General features: G+C 40.2%; 2 protein-coding genes across 2 annotated transcripts; one reads left to right on the top strand and one right to left on the bottom strand.

Moving 5' to 3' along the window:
• Positions 1 to 331: 331 nt before the first annotated feature.
• Positions 332 to 5233, top strand: LOC133713539 (protein EMSY-LIKE 3). The gene is made up of 10 exons (XM_062139582.1): positions 332 to 668; positions 1431 to 1639; positions 1732 to 1841; positions 1960 to 2224; positions 2322 to 2531; positions 2649 to 2717; positions 4057 to 4299; positions 4387 to 4455; positions 4539 to 4602; positions 4828 to 5233. Exons 1-10 carry the CDS (start codon positions 641 to 643, stop codon positions 4869 to 4871), a joined length of 1311 nt encoding a protein of 436 aa, XP_061995566.1. The 5' UTR covers positions 332 to 640; the 3' UTR covers positions 4872 to 5233.
• Positions 5234 to 5875: 642 nt separating this feature from the next.
• LOC133713538 (uncharacterized) lies at positions 5876 to 9586 on the bottom strand. The gene is made up of 3 exons (XM_062139581.1): positions 8973 to 9586; positions 8326 to 8896; positions 5876 to 7314 (listed from the first exon to the last, which is right to left on the bottom strand). The coding sequence occupies exons 1-3, from the start codon at positions 9317 to 9319 to the stop codon at positions 6265 to 6267; spliced, it is 1968 nt and encodes a 655-aa protein (XP_061995565.1). The 5' UTR covers positions 9320 to 9586; the 3' UTR covers positions 5876 to 6264.
• Between the last annotated feature and the right edge of the window lie 1833 nt (positions 9587 to 11419).

Raw genomic sequence — 11419 nt, 5'->3', positions numbered from 1 at the left:
GATGCATAGAATAATTTTTGCTAGACAAAAACTAAGACGTATAAACGGAAAGTCCTACATAAAAAAAAAAAAATGAAGAGTTAACAATAATGTTTGAGGACTTTTAAAAACTCATTTGTGTTTTTGGATAACTAAAGTGTAAGAAATATTGACATATTTGAGGGTGTAAGAATTTAAGATTTGAGCCTTCCTCTCATACGTTCCTTGTTCTCAAACTCCAAGTTTTAATTCAATGAGAAGTTTTTGAATAAAAGGAAAAATCATGAGTAAATCATCAAGATCTTACCTGGAGACAAATTACATAAAAGAAAATAAAATCAAAATATTTTACCAAAAAAAAAAAAAAAAAAGACAGGGAAGACTCGGAACCCATTACCAGAGTGAGAAGACAAGACTGCGTCTGCGTCTCTCTTCCTGGACTCTCCAGCGACACTGATTTCGCCTCCGACCGCCACACCACACTTGTCTGAGACTGAGTTGCCAGCAGACCACACACCACCCTCTTTGAATTGGAAACCACCGTCTTTATTTTCCGCTGCGGCGTCGTTTCGAGCCCTGAGGTCTCTCTCTCTCTCTCTCTCTGAGCATATTTTGGATTTGGGTGAGCAAGTGTTTAGCTTGAGGAGGGTACCAAGTGCCCATGGAGCACGAGCCATACGATAGCAGCGGTGAGTTCACTTTCATAGATTCACTAATTGGGGCTGAATTGGGATTCCTGTTAGGGTTTTTCTCTTATTTCTATTCAAGATTCTACCTTTTCTTCTTCCAACACTGATTGGGGATTTTGGGCTTGCTAATTTAGGGTTTTGTTTCAGCTGTATGTATGGTATCAAATTCACTTCATTCATTCTTTCCTTCCTCACTTTTGAAACTTGGGGTTCCTGTTGTGTAAATACATGTATGGAATTTATGCTCTTTTAGGTTCTTGAAGAGGAAGTAGGGTTTGAAAATCAACTCTTCTACGTTCAAACTATTCATTAGTAGGGTTTTGAGTTCTGCAGACAAGTTCATACTAAAGGTGTAGCATGAGAAAGAAATAATCTTGTTTTCTGTAAGACAAAAAGGAATGAGAAAGAAACTAGTTATGAAGTGGTAATTGATTATGAACCATGAATGTACTACTTAAGTTCAGTTTAGTTGCCAATTCCCAATTTTGTTAGTTCTTGGATTTTTGTCTTTTCCAGAAATTAAACATATAGTTCTGAAATCTCTCCCTCTACATTTGCACCTAAGGACAATTGAGTAGATCTGGGTGCATTCGTTTAATGTAAAACCAGATTGTTGGTTTGTCATGCATAGCAACCAATGTAGATTTTTTTGTCTTTTCAAATTCCTGGTTTAATATTTCTGTAACTACAGTAATGTAAGAGATCTCATACGATTCTTATTATTGATCATATGTTGCATTCTTCCTGAAAAATTAAATGCAGGAACTGATGACGATCTTCCTCCATCACATCAAAATAGAATTTCTAGAGGGGGTCGTGTTGCAGGGAATGGAAGATCTGCTGTGGGTTCTGCCCCATATTCTAGGATGTATGGTGAAACTGGCATGGAAGCACAAATTCATCAGCTTGAAAAAGAAGCATACAGTTCAGTTCTAAGAGCCTTTAAAGCTCAAGCTGATCAAATTACTTGGGTATTTTTATCACTCTTTTTTTCATGGGTCTAATAACTTTTATTTGTGTGATCAGGTTTAAATGATTACTGCATGAAATTTATTTTCTTCAGGAAAAGGAAAGTGTGATAACAGAACTTAGAAAGGAGTTGAGGTTATCGAATGAGGAGCACAGAGAACTTCTGGGACGGGTTAATGCAGATGATGTCCTGCAGAGGATAAGGTTTGATAGATACAAGAAACTATTTTAGTTATTTAATTGAGAATGGGACATTTGTTAGTTTTTGGTTACTTAGTCTCGTTTGCCTTTTAATTGGTGATGTGTTGGGTGATGCCATCAGGGAGTGGAGACAGGGAGGTGGGGTTCAAACAGGCATGCTCGGTACTGTTCAAGCTGTCCATGATCCGTTGCCCAGTCCTACTGTTTCTGCATCTCGGAAGAAACAGAAGACTACACAATCAATACATTCGCAATCCTTTGTTGGACCATCACCACCATTTCTTCCACAGCCATCAACCACATCCCACCAGCCATCTTCATCCAATGTAAAGAGAGGATCTGTCCCAGTCCCAGCCCCAGTAGCCAAGGGCAAGAAACATAAATCTGTGAGTTGAAGATTATTTATATATGGAGTTAAACATAAAAAAAAATTGCAACTTATTTATGTAATTGTTTGTTTTGATTATGTCATATTGTTCGCAGGGTCAAATTTTACCTGGTGCTTCTTCAATAAAGCCGCACCCTTCTTCAGGAAGGGGTCAAGTTTCTAATAGAGTCTCATCTGGTGCAATTAGGAAAGAGCCTGTGGAAGGAGCGACACTTAATCCTTTCATTGGGAAAAGAGTTAGGACTAGGTGGCCGGAGGACAACAGCTTTTATGAAGCTGTTATAACGGACTATAATGCAGCTAAGGTATGTTTGGCTTTTATTGTTTTTGTTGAGATAATAGTTCAGCTGCTATGAAGATGTGAAAAGTCATGTACCTGACAGTTGTTTGTTTGTTTTTCCTTCCTTTTTAATCTTTGTCAGGGATTACATGTACTAGTCTACGATATTAATTCTGCTGACGAATCGTGGGAATGGGTTAATCTATCAGAGGTATGTTTTATTCTTTGTCCATGTGGTCTGAAGTTATTTTTTTATTTTTTTTCATTGTGTCATACTAATGACATATTTTCCGCAAATTGTGCATTATAAAGCTATGATTCCTGTAGTCTCGAGTTATTTCAGAATAAGGCCTATATATCTAATTGGCAGTCCAAAATTCTATACACAATACTGGAGCCCTAATAATAAGCAAAACAACCAAATAGTAAAGATCAGTGTTTTTGGAAGGCAATTTTGAGATGCATATCAGGGCCTGGGGAGATTCAAAACACCGCGGGCGTGCCAGAAAAGACAGTCTGCCTGGAAAACATGCCTTCCACTGCAGGGCAACACTGTTTGTTGAGATGCCTTTTGTTCTTTTTCTTCTTCAACGTTTTATTTTTTATTTTTTTTATTTTCTGGATCTGGGTCCCTGGCCACATGCAACATTTTTTTTATACCCCAGAAACCCCCAAACCCACTTCGCAACCCGGGCTGAAACTGTGCCGAACCTACAATCTTTAGGAGGCAGGAAACTCTAGCAAATTGCTAGGTAGGTACTGTGAGGGGGTTCAAACCCCAGATCACATTGGAGCAAGTCATGGGCCTGACATCTTATTTGTCGGGCTAGTGGTGTTCTGTTGTGAAAAATTAAACAAAATAAGAAAACAGACCTCTTTGTTACTGCATACACCCCTGTTTTGATTATTTTCATATATAAATTCAATGCCTTTCAAACCCTAAGCATCCACTCTGCCTCTCTCTGCTCTTTGCTAGCTCCCTGCCTCTGTACCTAATTTCCATTACATTTGTACAATTGCAATCATGTTCCAAAAGGCATATGACTTGAGGGGCGAGAGCAAAAACACCTTGCTTTACATTTGTGCCTTTGGGACCCTAAAAAACCCCAATCAGTTATGCAAGCCCCACTTAAGGAAATAGTGTTGTGTTGTAATCTTTTTTGTTTTTTGGGGATTTGCAGCTCTAGTGTTTCAACATGTTCAAAGTATGATTCCCGAACAAAACATGCTCATCGGATCTATTCCTTCATATAGCAGCTACCATAATTCAATTATTATGCTTTGAACAATATCTCAAGACCGTTTACATAAAGTCCTGACAACTTGTACTATGTTTGGTTTACAGTCAATGGGGGAAATGTTTACGAGAAGGAAAGACAAGATATCAATAATTGTTTTGATTTTTTTTTTTTAATCCCTATAACATATTAGAAATCTAGAACACATCTCATCTTTAGTGATAATGGATTAAGTTTTACCACTCAATGATGATATATTAATTCCAGAATTTTTACATGCTTCTTTATTTTCGTTTGTAACTCCTTGTGCAGATATCTCCTGAGGATATTCAATGGGTAGATGAAGATCCTGGTATCTCTCAACGTGGGGGTTATGGTGGATCAGGTCATGGGATGAATAGATCTGTAGGCCGTGATAGTGTTCCAGTTTCTGGAAGAGGTAGAGGAATCCGAAAGGGTCAATCAAGAAAAGATCTTCTGCCATCACAGAATGGCATCGGAAAGAAGGCGCCAGATGATATACAGTTACTTCACACTGATACTTTAATTAAGGAGGTTAGTGAAAACAGGTGGATCCCTATATGGTCATTGCATTTGTTGGTTTCATAGCAGAAATTTCATTTTCTGTAAAAATTTGGACAGGTAGAGAGAGTCTTTGGTGCAAATCATCCAGACCCTGTTGAAATTGATAAAGCAAAGAAAGTTTTGAAAGTAAGGACAATCTTAGTACCCCTTAGGTTTATATTTTTCATCACTCCTTATTTTCACAACTGATCTCTTAACTGACTGAGCAGGATCATGAGCAAGCACTTATTGATGCAATTGCAAAGCTCACTGATATTTCTGACGGTGAAAGCGGTAACTATGCTCATCTTGTTTTCTTCTTCAGAGCATACCTTGCTGTATATAATATATTAATGTCCGCCAATTAGAGTATATTGGGAAAGATAATCTACCAATCTGTGATTGTGTGTGCCCACAAACAAGTCAATCACATCTATTTGTAATTAGTACACTTTGTTTTTATGACTTTTACTTTTTCCCTCACTTGATGCCTCATCTTGGACTTTTGCTTTTATACAGCTGAGGGTGGCCACCAGTTCTTACGTGGGCAACCAATGGATTGAGAATGATAGAAGGGTTGAAGCAGCAAAGCGTATATTATTGGTGGTAAGAGGCCAGAAGTGAGCAATAGTAAGGTAGGCAAATTATAAGGATGCCCGAACTGAAAGAAAGAAGATCGGGTTATCGGGTTTGAAGGCCACTCTTTTGTACAATGATATCTTTATTGTTATTATTACTATCCCCCAACATGTAAGAACTCTGGGCTCGGGTGTCTTGAGGATGTAGGCAGTATTGTAGAATGAGTTACTGTAGCTTGGGTAATAATAATTGATTTATAGATATAGCGGGAGGAATTAACAACCTAGGTAAAGGCTGCTGCTTGTGTAACATTATTTCATTAATAGTGATCGATCAGTGTGCATGCTATGCTTGTTCATGTAAAAATAATCTATGTCCTGCCCTTCTTTTGTTGCATACTCGTGAACATAATCTCATCATCACTTGGGTTATGCATAAACTGGCTCATCACACACTCTGCACAGGCAATATTTCGGGGGGTTTTGGAATTGACAGTATTTTCCAATGGACAAAATCTTCACAGACAAGACTAGGATTTGGAGCTTTTGCTAACCAACTTGAAACAAATGTTTGGAGCTTTTGCCAAAACCCTGCTATCATCCAAGGTCCAACTCATACAGTGTGGCAAAAGTTATATGCCATTCTTGATTTTAGATCAAAACAATCTGGTAAGACCAAAGTTTTGATTTGGGTTTTGGCATGACAAGAATCTGAGTTCGATCAGTGAGGGGCCAGGGACAACACCGCGGACCGGCCCGTTCAAATTGTGACTAGTGCTTTGGCTCTGGAATATGTGTTGACGAGAATGTTGCAGCACGAGGTTCTCTTACTGGCAATACCACCAATCGTCTCTGGGGTTGCTCTTATTTCATTCTGTTACTCTTTACTGCATCACAAAAGCAAAGCGAGCCAATTTGATGTATAACAAGCCAGCTGATTTCTTAGAGGTCTAGGAAGATCCGAAGATGTACATGCTGGACAAACAGTGTCTCGCAAACCGATTATCAGTGTATATATGTCTGAATTAATTTGCCTCCTCATCATTGTATACTAGCACCAGTACGTACATAATACATTTACAGTCATAGAAGATATAATCCCACCTCAATATACAACAGAAACATAATCAACAAGAATTCTAACTTGTACTGCCGTACCTAGCATTCGTGTACACACAGATGAGCGCAAAAGCGAAACGTAGCCAAAAGGAAAAGAAAGTCTACATCTACAAGTGTTAATCTAGTGCCAAAAAGCAACCAAACTAGTAAAAAAACTAACCTATCCTATATTCCTATCTAGGAATAACTAATGTACAGTATACATGAGATTTTGAGTTAGCCATGCATGCATAGTCCACGTTTTTTTTTTTTGGCCAGTTTACCTTCGGGATCGTTTTTTGGGCCGCTTAGAAGCTTCTTGCTGCTGCTGCTGCTTCCCCCCATTTTCCCTTGATCGCTTCGGTGAAACTACATTGGCAGCCGCTGCTGTCTCAGCTGCCCTCTTGGACGGTCTTCCTATGCTTCGCTTGGATGGACTGCTTTCTTCTTTCACTTGTTTCTTATTTTCACCACCACTTTGCCTTGACACCCTTCCTTTAACCTTGTCAGCCTTATTACCTCCCCTCTTCTTCTGCTCTGCACCTCTAGTACTTGTACTAGAGCCAGTCCCACCTTTCAATTTCAATTTCTGCTGCGCAGGAGAATTACGCTTTATTCTTTTCAGGAAATCGGCTGCCGCTGCTGCTGCTCCACTTCTCTTTTTGTCTGATGGTGTCGCTGGCTCAGGGGTTTTCCTCTTCTTACCTGCTTTGGGAGTTTCCGCAGGGCTTGCAATTTTTTTCTTGGTGGAGGAAGCGCCAGCATTATTGTCGTGATGATGAGTAGTTGTCGTCCTTCTTGAGCTTCTGGTTCCAGTTACAGGTTTCTCTTTTGATCCATTATCTTCATCTACATTGTTTAAGTTAGAGGTCTTCTTACTGTTATTGGGTGGTTTAATATCAAAAGCCGCTGGCGCTTCTGCTGCTGGGTGATCAGTGGTAGTACTAGCCTTACGAGCAATGGTAGAAGGCTTTGATGAGATTGAGCTTCGTTTGCGGCAGACAATAATGGGTGCTGTTGACTTGTGTTTGGCAAGCAACGAGTCTGTTGGAATCGTTGTTTGGGAGGGCAATGAGTCTGACGGCCCAGATGAAGGGTCGGGCCTGGTGATTAGATTTCTCTTCTTCATTTCGTTCAAGACAAGGCGTCGGAGTTGGTGGGCAGCGACGGATTCAGTTGAGGATTTGGGGAAGAAAACGACGGCGTTGGAGAAGAGGAGAAGGAGATCCCGGTAGAATGTGAGCGTGGAATAGGAATCCTTTTGGAGCTTTGTTTGTATCGTCTCTAGGTCCACATGCTGCCGGACCATACTCGTATACTTGTCACTTTCCTGCACACGTCAGTCCATTTGGTTTCAACTTTCATGCGCGCACCATATTATTTATTATTATTATTATTATTTTTTTTTTTGAGAACTGAACAAAAACTGTACACATACAGATGCAGACAAAAAAAAAAAAAAACTATGGAGTATCCCGAAATTTTGTTGTGCAAATTAATGGCCAAGTCTTCCAAAAGTAGTATACAGAAATCCATTTCTAGCAAACAAACAATACTAATGTCACCAATTTAATTAATTATCGTTGAGGTACAATCCCGAACACTAACTAGGGTTTGTGCATGCAATTTATTACTTAGGAACAACAAAGACCATTTTAAAGTGGCCCCAAATATTGGGAACATCATGACCACATGGTGGGTACTAAACCAAGATAGTCCTTTTTTCTTTTTCTTTTTTTTCTGTTTTGCCACGGGTTCTCGGCTGAAACTAAAACACATAGTAAAAAAAGATAATATCACAAATTTTACCTGTTTGACACTTTGGTCACTCATTTTTTAAATATATCACTTTGGTCACTCAATTTTAACTCTGTTATTCACTTTAATCATTCTGTTAATTTTTTTCATTAATTTTTTTTTTATTTGCGACAATATCAATATCAATATCAATGATATTTTCGTCCGACTAATTGTGAAAAATTGAGAAGTCTGAATTGGAATGATTGAGAGAAGTGATTAAAGTGAGACAAAATGTCCCTTTCGGTGACTAAAGTGATTCACAGAATAATTGTTGAGTGACCAAAGTGATATATTTGAAAATTGAGTGACCAAAGTGTCGAATGAGTCACAGTTGAGTGACCAAAAAATTAGTTTTTGCCCGTTCAGTTTCCAATTTATTAGGGGATATAGAGAGGAGAAAGACAGTAAAACCGAGATGCATGAAAACTTTAATGTCTTTCAAATTTAGTTGGTTTGATGGCTTGGTGCCATGCATGTGTCGCAGTTTATAGTAATTGACGGTAAAATAAGATATTAATATAATAATAAAAAAGAAGCTAACCTGGCTTGGAAGCCGTCGCTGGAACAATGAGCCATGCTGATGCGCTCGGATCATCTGCAGAATGGCAGCCAACGGCTGTGATTTCCCCAATACTGGTTCGTCAGGCTGGTCTTCCAATTCCAATTTACGACGTCGTTTCCGCGTCAAGCTCGCCGAACTCTGCGCCTCACTACTCCCCGACTCACGCGACGCCGCCGCGCCTCTCTCTCGCCGCCGGCGCTTCTTGGCGACGGTTTCACAGCTTCCTTTATCCGAGTCGTCGTCGTCGGAGTCCGAGTGGCCTTTGGAGGGTTGAGCCGAACCGGCCGGGAGCGGGTCCGGTTCAGTCGGAGACTTTTTATGATTGTGGTCCTCCCCGTGCTCGTGCTCGTGGGTTTTGGAGCAGGTGGAATTGGAGCCGTTCACCGACTGGTTCTCGTGTTTGAACCGGTCCGGTTCGTCCGGTGTTTTTTTGTCGTCTTCTTCTGATCTGGTGCGGGTGCGTCCCTTGGAGTCCGGTTCCTCCAGATCTGGTTTGGGGTCGTCGTCTTTCTCTTCTTCCTCTAACTTCTTCACCTTCAACTGCAACGACCTGGCAATCAAAACTCGAATCAGATCTGAAACTTGACGTGAAAAAATCAAAATAAAAAAAAATAGAAAATACAGACAGGATAGAGACGTCGTAGCGATGGAGGTCCTGACGAAGCTGAGCGAGGCGTAGGTCTTTGAGGTGGTGGAGCCAAGGGATAGGATCCTGGTCGTCATGGCTTTGGTGGAATCGGCGTTGGAGATCCTGATACTTTCGCTTGCAGTTGTAGGCGGTGGTGTGGAGTTGCGGGAGAGAGGTCTTGCCTTGGACTTCCATGGCCACCGACTCCCAGTCCTTGACGCCGTGACGCTTCACCGCGCATGCTAGCAAGAGCTCCTCCCACGTCCCCCACGACTCAACCTCTTGTCCACTACCACTAGTGCCGCCACCTTTCATCCTTACGACTCCGTCTTGATATTGTTCCATCCAACCAGCCTAATTCTCATCCCTCCATTTTGTGCTTTCAAATAATACTCCTTTTTGGGCTTTATCAAATATAAACACCACCTACCAAGACCAGCCTAATGATACTACTAATAATAATAAAAACTAATGAACAGAGTCGATTTTGTTCGTCTTCTTGGATTGGGTGGATGGTTCTGTGAGTCTGTGTGTCCGTATTGTTACTCTTCCAATGGTTACGTTATATATAAAGAGAGACAATTCATGTAGACATGCCTAGAGAACTGATCTCCAGCACGCAACTGGGCACTACCTAAATACCAACTGACCGTATTACCCCTACCACTCTATATAAGTATATATGATTTTCATCTCTAATTCCTTATTAGGCTGGAATTGGATTTTTGGGTTATTGCCCAACGGCCTAGAGCAGAAGCCTAAATAGGATACCAAATTTCAGGCCGAATAAAAGCATCAAAAGGGACCGTATTACCCTCAATCCTCCTATATTCAATTACATTTGCTTGTCCTCCATTGTCATTCCCATTCATTCAACCTTCGAATCCTTATTCGGTTTTTGGAATTGGATTGTTGAATTATTGGCCAAACTAGAACCAGAAAGGATTCACTTCAAACAGAATAACAACAAAGAAAGGACACCCCCGCCCTCCGAAAAAAAAAAAAAGTTCATCCTTTTTCCTCACTACCCAAAAATTGTTCCATATCATAAACACCTTTCCAGCCTTTCCAGACCAAAAAAAAAAAAATAATAATCTTCACTGATAAAATAGAAGAAGCCAACAAGGTGAAATTGTCACTTGTTTTGGCCATATGTGTAAACATGGATGAGGTGGGCAACTATATGGATATGGTTACCTTTTCTCATGGGCTCCCACTCAATAAACAGGCCCAAATGAGGACCAAAATTAGGCTTAGGGACATGAGGTCGTGGCAACCACCCGGCCCACCTTCAGAATAACCACGCCCACGATCTACCTTGCCCATCACCCTCAAATCCAAGCTCAGTCACATGACAATCTCACGGCTCATTAACTCCAAAGTACAAATTCACATTCTTAAGTTTCAAAATATCTCTTGATCAAAAAAAAAAAAGTTTCAAAATATCTCTGGCTCTGCCAGTGTGATTTGAAGTTTTGAACGCTAGTTCATTGAGTCACCTTTAACATTGTGCTAAAAGCCGTAAAGGGCTACTTTTCTGTGTGCCTGGGCTACTTGTTGCATAAACAAAATCAGATTATACCATAAAAGTATATACACTAGTGCACTGCCTCTCTCACTAAAGGACAACTCTTTTTCCGCCAATTCCAACTCCCATTTACTCAAGGATAGTACTTGGCTGACCAGGTGTGGTTAGCACCTCCTGACCAGGCTTGGGATGCTCCTCTAAGGAGTTTACACGTGTTGTGTCCCTTCTTTCTTTTCTACTTTTATCTTTTTCTCAATTATCAGGCTGTAATATAAAATCCTAAAGCATAGATCTAGCCTTCAACATGCCACATTTTCACCTAACGACTTCCTGTCTAAACGGTTACTTCTTAGGGCGGAATCACTGCTGTTCTAGACTTTTGGGAAAATAAATCTTAGCTTGATAAATGATAAAATGACATGCAGCAACAAAACTTAAACAAATATTTTTCAAACCGAGTACTGGGCTTCATATAGAATCGATTTATTCAAACATAATTACAGCTTAAAACTTCAGAGCCTCATACTCAGGTAAACAGCTAAGAAGCTGTTTAGCTATCCATAAGGATGAGTTACAGATACTTACTTGAAAGAAAGCACACTACTTCACACTAGACTGGAAGGAAAGAGCACACTGCTACTATGACATTCTTCTTCCTTGAGAGAAGACTCTTCTGCTCAAGTCCTTAAACTATTTTCTGAAAGTTTTTTTATGAGAGGAGATTTTTTCGATCCTCTTTCGAATGTCTACAAATGAAACCTAAAGCTCCTTATATAGGGAGCGGAACTCAAACCAGAATTCAAAACATAAAAATGTACAGGACGGCTCCGTGACTTCTTGTTTTCCTGAGTGCTCCTGCTGGTGGAGGTCGAACGGGGAAAAGCAGATTCTTTTAGGTGAAGTGTTTTTCACCTATC

Source organism: Rosa rugosa, chromosome 6 (genome assembly GCF_958449725.1).
Source record: "Rosa rugosa chromosome 6, drRosRugo1.1, whole genome shotgun sequence".
Taxonomy (NCBI): domain Eukaryota; kingdom Viridiplantae; phylum Streptophyta; class Magnoliopsida; order Rosales; family Rosaceae; genus Rosa; species Rosa rugosa.
This window is presented reverse-complemented; position numbering and strand designations above follow the sequence as displayed.

What these genes read in the sequence shown, in the direction of transcription:
- LOC133713538 (XM_062139581.1), bottom strand. Translation starts at nt 9,319, where the DNA reads ATGGAACAATATCAAGACGGAGTCGTAAGGATGAAAGGTGGCGGCACT. An exon ending in CGCTACGACGTCTCTATCCT is followed by an intron (nt 8,897 to 8,972) that starts GTCTGTATTTTC and finishes TTTGATTGCCAG; the next exon opens with GTCGTTGCAGTTGAAGGTGA. An exon ending in AGCGACGGCTTCCAAGCCAG is followed by an intron (nt 7,315 to 8,325) that starts GTTAGCTTCTTT and finishes TGACGTGTGCAG; the next exon opens with GAAAGTGACAAGTATACGAG.
- LOC133713539 (XM_062139582.1), top strand. Translation starts at nt 641, where the DNA reads ATGGAGCACGAGCCATACGATAGCAGCG. An exon ending in AAGCTGATCAAATTACTTGG is followed by an intron (nt 1,640 to 1,731) that starts GTATTTTTATCA and finishes TATTTTCTTCAG; the next exon opens with GAAAAGGAAAGTGTGATAAC. An exon ending in AATGGGTTAATCTATCAGAG is followed by an intron (nt 2,718 to 4,056) that starts GTATGTTTTATT and finishes CTCCTTGTGCAG; the next exon opens with ATATCTCCTGAGGATATTCA.